The sequence below is a fragment of the Sinohyriopsis cumingii genome, chromosome 3, assembly GCF_028554795.1.
Source record: "Sinohyriopsis cumingii isolate HCF-2022 chromosome 3, ASM2855479v2, whole genome shotgun sequence".
NCBI classification, from domain to species: domain Eukaryota; kingdom Metazoa; phylum Mollusca; class Bivalvia; order Unionida; family Unionidae; genus Sinohyriopsis; species Sinohyriopsis cumingii.
The window spans coordinates 121,765,632-121,778,920 of record NC_142963.1 but is presented as its reverse complement, the minus strand read 5'-3'; the positions used below and the strand labels follow the sequence as shown (position 1 = coordinate 121,778,920).

General features: G+C 36.5%; 1 protein-coding gene across 1 annotated transcript in view; it reads right to left on the bottom strand.

Annotated features, from left to right (window-relative positions):
• Positions 1 to 13,289, bottom strand: part of LOC149803743 (bone morphogenetic protein 1-like) — a 123,037-nt gene that overhangs the window by 90,685 nt on the left and 19,063 nt on the right. Inside the window, exons 3-4 of the mRNA XM_089953987.1 lie at positions 10,794 to 10,984; positions 4,490 to 4,618 (exon numbers count right to left, since the gene is read on the bottom strand). Coding sequence (XP_089810113.1) covers positions 4,490 to 4,618; positions 10,794 to 10,984 — 320 coding nt within the window. The remainder of the gene's footprint in view (positions 1 to 4,489; positions 4,619 to 10,793; positions 10,985 to 13,289) is intronic.

Sequence of the window (13,289 nt, the reverse complement as noted above, 5' to 3'; positions counted from 1 at the left end):
TAGAAAGTGGGAGCGCTCCGTAATTAAATATGCTAATCATTTTAAATACTGTTGATATCACCGTAACATTTTCAATGGTGTATTGTTAAGTTTTTATCCGTAATTTTTCCAAACACTTTTAAAATGCGTCTGTGAGATTATACTTAATAGGAGATACAATTAAATGCGTGAATAATTCCCTTACTTTTCAAATTATCTCAAAAATGGTTTAGATATGTTTTTAAATCTTCAAAATATATTTTGGCTTAATCTGTCCTAATATTTAAATATACTCACTACTTAGGATCTATACACATTTTCTTAAATAAAAGCCAATAGTGTAGCATTTGTTTTAGTAACGTTAGGTCACATGAACAGATATTTTGAAATATTAGATTGAGTAGTAAGATCTGTCACGTTTGGTGTATTGCGACATATGGTCGTAATAGTCTCTGCTGAAGGTGTATATAAAGGGGAGAACTGAGCAATCAGATCTATTCGTACTTTGGATTCAATCTTATTTCTTGTGTTTCTGTTGTACGTGTTTTATGTTGTACTTGGAAAGCATTTTTAGGATTATTCGGTGGAAACAGAAAGTGCTCATGTGACTACAGTTTACTTTTGCACTGTTGTAAATTATTCACAGGACTTCTGGACAATGTCACTTTGACAACGTCCCGATTCTTGGCGGACCAGTACATTTCTGATTCAGAAATTTATACGGAGCTTTTCATTCGTTTGGACTTTAATGGTCCTTTTTCATGATTATTTTGGATTCACTTAATAATACGGTACGCTCCTCTCACATTTTCATTTGGAACCTTTATTTTTAAATTACTTGTTACGTTTTACAAAACTTGTTCTTTTGCTTCTTTCTGTTACTTAGTTTATGACTACAGAGTCGTAATATTGCTGAATGGTCTCATTTCCGTTGTGGTACAAAGATTTTGTTGAAGGATTACGTTTCAGACTGATTAAGAGGAAATATTTATCCATTTGGGTTAATTGCATCATTCACATAAAATCATCAACAATAATTCATTATTATAATCAGGATAAATACAATCGGATCGATAATGACAAGTTTAGACCGCCTTCAGCTCTTGTTTACAGAAGTAGTGGTTGGAAGGGGAGGAAGGGGGAAAGCTAGTACACTTAAACCTAGTATCGTTGTACAAGACATATTGTGTATCTTCTTGAGAACTTCGCAATATGTTGGTCTGGTAAAGGTCTATATCAGTGGTCTCAAACACGCGGCCCGCCAGAACGTATCCTGTGGCAACATGATTGGCGTCACAAGATGTCTTTGAGAGATCACAATGGTGGTGGGGCCATTGGGCCATCGAACATGCCATCATACGGAGCTACGGATGATTTGAGTTTGAGATCCCTGGTCTATATAAACGATTGTAACGCTCACGTTTATGTTTACCAAAAACCTGATAAAGTCCCTGATTGATTGACAGCTCCCTACCACTTAAAGTATGCAGAATTAAAACAATATTTGGCTTGTGCATGAAAAAAATTATAAATCGTCAGACTGTGACACTGATTCACCGAGGAGCACACGCAGCTCTCTTTCTGCAGCAATCCATTCTACCAACTCTAAATAAATGTATGTGCTTACAGTTATCGCTTCTTCCGTATACTTCTAATGGACTTAATGCAATGATTTTCAGATAGAAGAAACATCGAAGAAAATAAAAAGAAATGAGTGACACGTGTAGGTAACAATATCTTGCACAGACCTTCACCATAGACTTGCTTGGCACAGGCCTGTACTACAGATTTGCTTGGCACAGGCCTTCACCACAGACTTGCTTGGCATAGTTCTCTCTGAGTCACGTAAAACTCTAGTTGAACGAGACTAGCTGAAGCCGTTATAACAGAGATTGGTGATTACAAAAACACATGCTAATGTGACTATAAGTTTGACGTTGTAATCAACGAACCGTAGCATAATTCAATCAATATCTTCATAATAGTAGCAACAGTAAAGTATTTAAATAGTGTTAACACTAGTATAAAATGATTAATCATCCTTTTATTTTTCATAATATTTTTTAAAATATTTATATTGATGTCAGTAAAGGGAAGGATTCATTTTTATTATAGTGCTTCAATTCTATATTGTTTTATTCTCTTCGGTAGAAATAATTTTAATCTTTTTCAGTTTCTCATAATCAACCGGATTGTAAAATTTGAAGTTTTCAAGTTTTCAGCACTTACTTACATCACGAAATATATTACACGTAGATATGTTATCAACACACATGAAAATTGTCTCTTTTATGCAGTGTTTGAAAGAACGAACACTCCTGATTAGATAGATAGAATATTAAAGCATTCCATTTCGAAACGATTGTTTTATCTTTTATCAAACAATGAATTGACTTTGTATTTTCCACAATGTTACGTCTCACACAGGGTATCATATTTTTGTGACCTGCCCTAAAGAATGTTTCTTTGGTAACACACCTTTTATTTATTATTTGAACCATACTCATGCTGCTCTGCATTTGATAAGGAACTTTCAATAAATCTCTAAGGTAGATCAAACTATATCCTCCATTCTAAAGGTGTGATGATTTTTAGGTTTGCCAGTGTTCTTCTTTTCTATGATTATTGATGGTAATTTGATTTCTAGGGCTCGGCAAATTTCTATGTCGTGAAAGATCAGTATATGTCTTAAACAGAAGTCTACGTAGCCTAATTTTAGTCACATATACGCCCTCTTTGTATGACAAAACTAATGCAATGTACTTTCCTGGTTTTTCAGTCAATACATGGCTGATAGAAAACGTACATTAGTTTTGATTTCTTGATTTGCTTTCATTATTAGCGATCTAAGAAGCGAACACTTTGACGTCCGTGTGCGTGTCAGTGCAACCTTCCTTAGGTTCGTCCACACCAAAGGTGCGTCCGTGTGCGTGTCAGTGCATCCTTCCGTAGGACCGTCCACACCAAAGGTGCGTCCGTATGCGTGTCAGTGCATCCTTCGTAGGATAGTCCACATCCAAGTGGCGTCCGTGTGCGTGTCAGTGCATCCTTCCGTAGGTTCGTCCAAAAACCAAGTGGCGTTCCTTGTGCGTATCAGTGCATCCTTCCGTAGGTCCGTCCACACCCAAATGGCATACGTGTGCGTGTCAGTGCATTCTTCCGTAGTGTCGTCCACACACAAGTGGCGTCCGTGTGCGTGTCTTTGCATCCTTTCGTAGGGCCGTCCACACCCAAGTAGCGTCCGTGTGGGTGTCAGTGCATCCTTCCGTATGGTCGTCCACACCCAAGTGGCGTCCGTGTGCATGTTAGTTCATCCTTTCGTAGGGCCGTCCACACCCAAGTGGTGTCCTTGTGCGTGTCAGTGCATCCTTCCTTAGAGCCGTCCACACCCAAGATTAATCTTTGTTTAGAAATTTTAACTAAGTTATATTCTGGCAAATTAATTCCTTTATTATTGAAGCTAGAGAGCGGGCTGAATATACCGGTCATGGCCAAAATGGTAGTTTTTATTTAGAGTTTTGTAGTGCGTAGAATGGAGTTAATTGCTTCAGATATGAACATATATTTATACTTGCTTTTCGGGGCAGTGCCACCTGAGAGGCTAATAAACTAATTTATGCGAATTTGTTCAAACGATGTGTAAAATGGTGCTTTTAATAGCATGGCTGCAAACTGTTTTGACCGACAATTTTAAGAGGTTATATCTTCAGCAAAGAACTTTGCAACATATGTTTTAAATTTTTACCATTGTATGTGTTGGGGGAAAATATAAGAACTGTGGTAAGGGAAATATTTTATACATATTATTAAGCTATTTTGTTTTGATGAAATTACTGATGCAATGATATTGGGTAAATTCAAAGAGTTGTGTCAGATCAGTAATTAGAAAGGTTGATGATTTAGCTAGTTACATCCTTTACACGTCTATTGAACGTTACGTAATGACTCGGGATTTTAGTTGCCTCCAAATGTCTTGGATGCAGATCATGTAGTTCTTAATTACATTGAGGATGATACAAAATACTTGTTCCAATTTCCGAGCGATACGCGTATTAACGTCACATTCTCAAATACATATGCATGCCAGAACATGTCTTAGAAACATAAATTGATTTCGCAAATTGTATTCTGTACCGGTCTGAGATTAATACGAACTGAAGCTACTGAAAGGAACAAATCAGTATATGACATGAGACTATAATTTGGGTATGCATCATTGTGTCACTTCGACCAGTCAGAAGTCCTTTCTTAAATGGATTTCAAATGCATTCACAACACAATGGCTACAACATCTTTAGAAATTAATAAACTCTTGGCATTGACGCAGAGCAAAGTATTTTCGATGGCAGCTCAATAAGATTTCATTATACATTTAATTTATATTGAAAGGACTTGTTAGTTTTATGGGGTTGAGTGATAGAGTTTTCGTTGCCATCGCCGTCAACATATAGAAAGATCCGACCAGTATATTCCTAATTATATTTTTATTATCCATCAGTAATGTTCATACCTGGAGGGGTTGAAGGACAGCTTCCTGTCTCGTCAGAGTCATCACCGCAATCATCATCCCCATCACAAATGTACGTCTGGTCAATACAGTGGCCGTTTTCACACAAGAATTTGTTTGATGTACACGTCACTAAAATGATTCAATAATGATAAAAGTTATACATTGCCTTGTGGTGGAGAAAATGTGAAAGCAGCAACGTAAATGATGACGATGACAACAAAGACAACAATTTTAATGATCATGATAGTAGCAATATGACAGAAAATTAGCTGTCATTCTCCTGTATTATCATGGCTGCTTTATAACGAGGACCATACTCTCACAAATACAAGAGAATACCATTAAAAGTAACTGGTATTTGTGTACAGAACTATTACTCATGACAGCACTATATATTTCTGTTATTGTCTAATGTAAGTTGACCTAAAAAATGGAAACTGTAAAATTTACATATGCAGCTGTTAACAAAAGATAGAAGAGATGGAAACCCATCAAGTTCAATATAAAAGATATCAGCATTGTACAAAGAAACGCGCAAGTGATCGCGATTGTTTATTACTACATAGTGGAAATCATTGATTACAAAAGGTGTAAATGTACTTAAGAAGGAATTGCGCAATTGTGCTATAGTTTATGATTTCGTTGAATATGGACCATTATGCTACTCACACATTTGTACAGATACGGTATGGTGAATCAGAATACAGCTGTTAGGACATAAAAGAAACAGGCACCATTCTATAATTTTGTTTTTCATTCACTATCTGAACACTAAGACTAAATTTATTAAAGAGACCCTTAAAAGACTTACCATATGCACACATTCTATTTAAACAAAATATTTGCTTTGAGTACAAAAAGTTTATATATTGTTGTGTGGTTCTGGATTTCATTATATATATACACACACAACAACAACACACACACACACACACACACACACAACAACAACAACACACACACACACACACACACACAAAGCGAAATACCACAAACAGAAGAAGAAGATATGCATTAACATTTTATAATTTGCATCGTTCTTTATTTCCTTTAGGCTAATAAATAATTTCACGCTTACGGTAAATTTAGCTTTTCTAACATCATTTGTATTTAGATGCAATTCCTGACTTAAAGTCTTCAATGTCGTATGAATTTAACTGTATTTAAATTTCAGTTTTTTCAAGTCATTTTAGGGAGATCTAGAATAATGTAGAGTGTCCCCAAGCTGTAATATAAAACCAGCTGAAAAAGGATTTGCTATCATTTTTAAATATCCAATGTGAAATCAATACCAGTTTTGTACTTACAGATTTTATGTTTTTTGTATTATCAGCTGGGAAGAATAAAGGAACTGATTTTAGTGTGAGAATATTTTAATTGTATCTGCAATTTTCCTTTACAAGTACGGAAGAATATAATTTCAATTATATAAATAGGTATATTAATGTTTATATTTTCTTATATGATGTATTTTAAATAAACAATGTTAGATTATACTATTAGCACGTCCACAAATAAACAAACATTAAATTCAGATATTGACATCGCAACTTTATTGATGAAGATCAAACCTGCATCTATCACTTTAAAAACTGACGAATTCATTTATTATATAGCTCATTTAACATGCGACAATACCTTTTTTTATAGATACGGAATACTTTAGGTATTCATATTGTGATCCTGTGATTAATTTTCTAGTGCAATTATCATTATATCTAATTTGCGCGAAATTGACAAATAACTGTAATGCCTCCACAGCCAGACAAACCTTGTTTTCTATATTGTAAACTGCCATTTGACTTTGCCCAGCAGTTTTGCATCCATTTTGTCATAGTTCAATGTTAACGTTTTAGAGATGTGGCAGAAGTTAACATCAGAATATGTGATGCTATTATTTCTATTTCACCTGTAATAGCCTTCATTTCACCTGTAATATCCTTGAGTTCACCTGCAATATACTTCATTTAGCCTGTAATATCCTTCATTTCAACTAGGCACTGTTGTCTAATAGGCATCTTATTACATTTTTAGCTGATAAAGGTTTTGCTGCTTTGTTTTTTGGTGTGTGTTTTTTAAAGATATATTGTAATCTTTGCCCTCCTTCAGGTTTTGCAATTATTTCAAAACCACATATCACACAGATTTTTACCTTCTTTCTCAACTGCAACACTCACATTTAATGTCATGATCGCCTAACATACCACCATATGAAATCTCAAAATGTAATACATCCATTTATTGGAACTAAAGTCATCTGAAACAATACTGAATAAGTCGGGGTTTCTTTTAACCTTTACCTAGGCATCTACCACGAAATAACTATACATTTTGTTATGTATATCGATACTGTGTGTTTAGCTTTTGTCTATGATTATAGATTGTAAGGGTCATTTGTGAATAACATATTTCATAGCTATTTTTTCTATGATTGTAGATTATACTACAATTTGTTTACTTGGATTTAAGTTCTGGACATTGATTTCCCCTTGGAAAAAATCCCCGCTCTACCTTATAATTTTCAAGTTCTTTACTAATTTGAAGTAAAAGACCTGACCCTGTTTGCATCTTAAGAATGTTCTGGAAAAACTTTTGACACATGGTGTTCTTCTTATTGTTTCATAGTTTTTATACAAGGTTGTTTTCATCCACAAAAAAATTCGTTAATTTTAGTTGCGTTCTGATTTAATTTGAGATGAATCTTTTATTTAAATTATTAATTTGAATTGCAAAGTGCTCATTGACTTTTGCACTAAATCTCTGTTTTGCGATTTTTATGATTCTTTCAAGAACATTCTGGATTATATCATTGTGATACATCAAGACTAATGACACATCAGCTCATCCAAGACTGTTGGCAAATCAGCACATTATAATAATGGAATTCATTCAGAACAGTTTCTACTTGTTAGACTTTTGATAAAATATTTAAGATTATTTGGGTTTCAATTCACTGTACGTTACTTTTATGATTTCAAATTGCATTATTGGGAAATAAATTGTTTGTTGCGTTTTACTAAACTTAATTGTTGTACTCTTCCTGTTACTTACTTTAAGACCAAAGCGTCGTAACAAATTTGTGTGCATTTCCATAATATTATTATGCTTGTAATTATCATTCAATTATGAAACAAAGTCCTAATGATTAAACAGTTTTAATACGTTGAGGCTCTAGCAATACTAATAATGTCCTCCGAACTAATTGTTAGTGTTGTTCATCTTAAGGAGGAAAATGTATAAATATTTAGGTTTCTAAAATTTGTGTCCCATTCAGTCGATGTCTGTTTAGTTCTTTGGTTATTGAATTCTACCAGTTTAGAGTTTGACTTGGTAATGTACATTGTGTAATTTTTACGAGGAATGATAAAAATGTTAAACTTAGATTCAAGCGATCAAGTTCAATATTTTCTTGACGAACACCATTTAGTCATTTTCTCTTTAAATTTATTACATTTCGAAGTATTATTTTATCCTTGATGCAGTAGTTTAGTTTATGCTGTTTTATATCATTGGAAATATTTAGACAAAATAAGTTCTCTGCTGTGAAACTGGATAATAGATTATTTCTATTATTAATCGTATTGCTGAGACTTCTTTGGTATGTGGTACCTTCATGGTGACAGAGTTTTCCATTAATGTAGCGTCAGTGATTTTCCATCATTTGCACCCCTTTGCTTTCTCTGCGTTTACTTTGTCTCCTTAAACATCATAATATACTATCAACACTTATTTCTCCATTAATTTCTCCATAATGACTTTTTGTATTATATTTTTGACTAAATTCACTATTTCATTGTATTTATTGTAGTATGTAATTTTCCAATTAAATTCTTCATTACTAATTTCATTATTACTTATTGTCTTGCGTATGATGTCATCAATACTGTTCAGCTTATTAATGCAGATGTATTATATCATATTGTTTAAAACCTGTGATGCATATAAAGTTTTCAGATAAAGTGTGTGCATCGAATCCCATTAAGATTCCACCAAATCTGCTAAAACCAGGAATTATAAGTCATTTAGCTATTTCTATGACTTCCTAAACTAGCAGCTTCTACACCGATTCCAGCAGAATCAGTCGACAATTTCAACTCTGTTAAATTTAAATGCTTATATACTGTTCTGTATTTCCTTCTGACATTTCTGTATTGAATGACGTCTTTAACCAAATCATTTCTAATTTCATAGAGCTTTTGTAATCTAAAAGTAATATCATTGTCTGTTTGCAATATAGATGCCAACGTTGGACATACATTCAAGCCAGTAAAAGATATGTAAAATTGCCAAAATGCCAAAATGCCATCCAAAAGAGAGATACTGAAACACTAAAGAAAAATTAAGGCATTCGAGATTGCCAACTTTATCTTTGATGAGATTTTGGATCACGTGACTTCGTCTGTTTTATCTCTTCTATTGTTTGTCTGACAGTCTTAAATACGTAACAGAGGGATACTCTAGTGAAAATAACAGTTATTGCCAATGTGATCAAAATAGCTAGTGATAACAACAGTTATAACAAATGGGATCAAAATACTCTAGTGATAACAACAGTTATAACATATGTGATCAAAATAAGCTAGTGATAACAACAGTTATAACAAATGCGATCAAAATACTCCAGCGATAACAACAGTTATTGCCAATGTGAACATAATACGCTAGTGATAACAACAGTTATAACAAATGCAATCAAAATACTACAGCGATAACAATAGTTATAACAAATGCGATCAAAATACTCCAGTGATAACAACAGTTATTGCCAATGTCGTCAAATTTACTTTCTGAGATAGGTCATTCATTGTTACCTTTAAGCTTGTTTATCAGGTAATGATACTGCTCATTCAGGTAATAGTTCCCATATGTAAAGTAACTATACCTACATAACGAATTACAAATTACACTGATCTGTCTAGTTCCAATAATATAGTCCACATTCTGCTGTTGTCATGCATACTGCTGGATGAATTTTATTCTGCCAAAATATTATCTTACACTAAGCTCGGTTTCTGTTCATAAAGTCACCACTATCAATTTTTAAAACAAAAACAAATGTTAAATGTGGTTTAAAATTTTGTTCCGGAAGTGAACGATTTTTTTCTCCTGAAGTATTTTGTACATTGTATCGATTACGTTACGTTAAGAAAATTACGTAACGTTACTTTAAGTTGTAAGACAAGGATTAGATGAGCAGCTTGTTAAGTTTATCATAAACTGTAATACACTTTCTATTATGTTTTCGTATGCTTGTTTGTTTTACTTGTTTATTTCCTCTTCTAATCGTTTGCGTCATTCCGTTATTACCTAATTATATTTATGTTTCATATATTTGTTCTTGTGATTTGCAATTTTTTTCTCAATATCTTCGAATCATCTTTCTGTACTTTTGTTGTGCAATTTTTGTGAAAAGATATATAACTTATCCTCCTGCCACACTCTCATTATAACTTTTAATCATCAATGACTTTCTATATGTAATATCAAATCACTAAATATCATCGATCACGTTTATGTTTATGTGCACTTGGCTGCCATCGTTCATACTTTATTCCACTTTTTCCATGTCTGTTTTATTTTCTCTATTGCAGTTGTCTAATTTTAGTTTCCATTTAATTTGTCAGACTAAATTTACAATGGCAGAAGTAGCAAAAATAGATCGTAGCTGAAAGGGTATTACGATGGTTGATGAATTCCAGTCGTTTTCTAGTCTCATACTTGAACATTTTCTAGGATATGGCCCTCATTATAAAGTAGCCCCATTATCAAAAGAATGATAGCATGTTATACATTAATTATCTTACTGATAACGATGATGATGACAACGAGTCTGACGAAGATAATGATCGTGGTTATCTAAAACGTGTTCATAGCCTGCAGGTAAGAGACGTGTTTACACTATTCAGTTTTTATGATGTGAGCTACATCAGGTGAATAAAGATATGCTTTAATTTTCAGGCATAAACCGCCTTGAAGAAACAAAGACATGCATCTGTACATTGTCACGAATGAAAGACGGTAACGTCTATCACATAAGGCTTGTCTTTATCAGCGCAGTATCATTGCATTGGCGAAGCACTTTGAAGCGCAACTTACATAAAAACTTTATCAGATTGCATACGTTTTAGCAGATATATAATAAACGAAACATATTTTTCGTGAGACATGCACAATACAATTTGGCTCGATAGTATGTTATTCAATGTGCTGGACGTGTTTCATATTAAGGATCCTCTATTTTTAATCATAATGCTAAAAACCGTTATCATATACTAAGTTATAGCAATATAGTATGCAAGCATACCAACTATGTTATTGGTGAAAGTGGCAACCAATTGGAAGCCTCCAAACTGGTCGCTGTCGTCCGTGACGAACTCCAGGTACATTTGGTTGCCTGTTGAGGATACTCCGGCAAACGTTTTCCCACAGAAGCGTCCAATTTCATTCGCCTGCTTATTCTGACCATCGTAGACGACCAGGAAGTCAAAAGCACACCTTGATAGAAACAAAATATTTTGTTTACACAAAATAATATTGCTTGTTGAAATACCTTTTATTCCAATGCTTCCTTTTTATCAGCCCCAATTTTGAATTGCTCGTGCAATACATACATTTTAGACAAAATAGATTCTAGCTTAGACCTCTAGAAATTTGTGGATTATCGAAACTTAGCAAGTATTGTACGAATAATCTAAACAGTGTTGAAGTGCGCATGTGTAGTAACGTAATTGGGCTGTATTAAACAACTATTTTCCTTAGCATATGTAATATCATATAAGGACTGCTCCCTAGCAATCAGAGGGCGATCCTTCACGAAAGACTTTTGGTCTTATTTCACCAACAAAAACTTAAGTCTTGACCAAAACTTAAGTACAAAATCAATCAAATTAATTTGATGAAATTTATATTTAAAGGTGATTCAAACTGGACAAATTAAACGACTTGTCAATGGGTATGCAGAAGTAATGCCGCAGTGTGCTCATTAGACGCACCCATTTAAAATTACCGTAAGAGTTTAAGACATTTTTTCTCTCGTGACATTGCCGGTAAATCTGTGGTCAATATACGGACGTATATCTAGCCAATAACATAACTGGGGGGTGCGTGGCCTGGGCCTGACGTCCCGCTTGCCAAAGGAAAGTGAAGCGTCTCTCATAGCCTCTCCTTCCCAGGTGTAGTGATCGCCGCAGGACCACTGTCTCGCTCTGCGGGCCAGGAGGTTACTTGCATATGGCCTCTCCTACACTATTGTGTCCACAGCAGCACCTTCACGCGGTGCCCCCTGTTTTTAACAGAGCCTGCTGTGTGGCGCGACCGAGTACCCGGCGGTATAACTGGGTGGGCAGACTGGGCTCATTAGCCTTGGCAGGCAACCAGTCTAAGAGAAGGGAAACTCTGACCCCAAACCCGGGCAGATGAAGCCCGTTAGCCTTGTCAGGCAGTTCATCTAGGAGAAGGAAACTCTAATTCAAAACCAACCAAGTCCCATCCATTGGATTATGGCTCCACTGCCTTGTGGATATCTTCAGGAGAAGGAAAGGCTATGGGAGTAAACCCAGACAGAAAATCAGGAGTGGAGCCCCTAAGGCGGCTGGGGGTCGACTACGACCTCCTTCCGGCAGCTCCTGCATCCAAACTGGTGCCAAATGTCATGCTCCGCATTCCTTTGGACCCCACCAGCAAGGACGAGAGGGGGATCCTGACGTCTGGGCAGCCCAGGATCTCCATACTCCACGCCCAGGCTTGCGCCCTGGAGAGGACACTCCAGTCTCGCTACTGAGTGAGGAAACAACACGGAAGCTGACAGTTTACGGGTTATAAGTCCCACCCGATTGGCGTAGGGAAGGGGCGCCACGGGTCAGCTTTGACGGTGGGAGGGATCATCGTGTCCCACTGGCCAACTATCGCCCGCCTCATGCCGGGCAGCCCCCGGTCAATAAGGTGTTGACCCGCCATCGTCTGCCTGCTCCAGTGGGTGTCTGGAGCTCAGTGTGTTGTTCAGCATGACAAGCAGACAGTAATTCCACACCAGACAAAAGAAACAAGAAACCAATAAAGAAGACTCCAGCTCTTCGATTTGCAAGCTGGAATGTGCGCACCATGTGTACAGGCATCTCCGACGACCTCAGAGAAGTGGACGACACCAGAAAGACGGCCATCATCGATAGAGAACTCACCAGACTAAATATCAGCATAGCTGCCCTCCAGGAAACCAGGCTCGCCTCTAGTGGCTCCCTCAGAGATGAAAACTACACCTTCTTCTGGAAGGGTCGAGAACCTGAGGAGCCCCGTCAGCACGGAGTGGGCTTTGCCATCAAAAACAATCTCCTGGCCTCGGTTGAACCTCCCACAGGGGGCACTGAGCGTCTCTTGTCCATCCGCCTCACCACTACTTCAGGTCCTGTCAACATCATCAGTGTCTACGTCCCAACCCTCACGTCATCAGAAGACGTGAAGGATCAGTTCTATGGGCAGCTGGACGAACAGATCAAAGGATGCCCCAAAAATGAACCACTATTCCTCCTCGGCGACTTTAATGCCAGAGTAGGTGCGGACCAGGAGTCCTGGCCTACCTGCCTCGGATATCATGGCACTGGAAAGACCAACGAAAACGGCCAGAGACTGCTGGAGCTATGCACCTACCATGGCCTGTGCATCACAAACACCTTCTTCAAGTGTAAGCCACAACACAAAGTGTCATGGAAACACCCCAGATCTCATCACTGGCACCAACTCGACTTGGTCATCACCAGGCGCTCTGCCCTAGTAGTGAAAGGGGTCACTTTACGGACAATGGGAA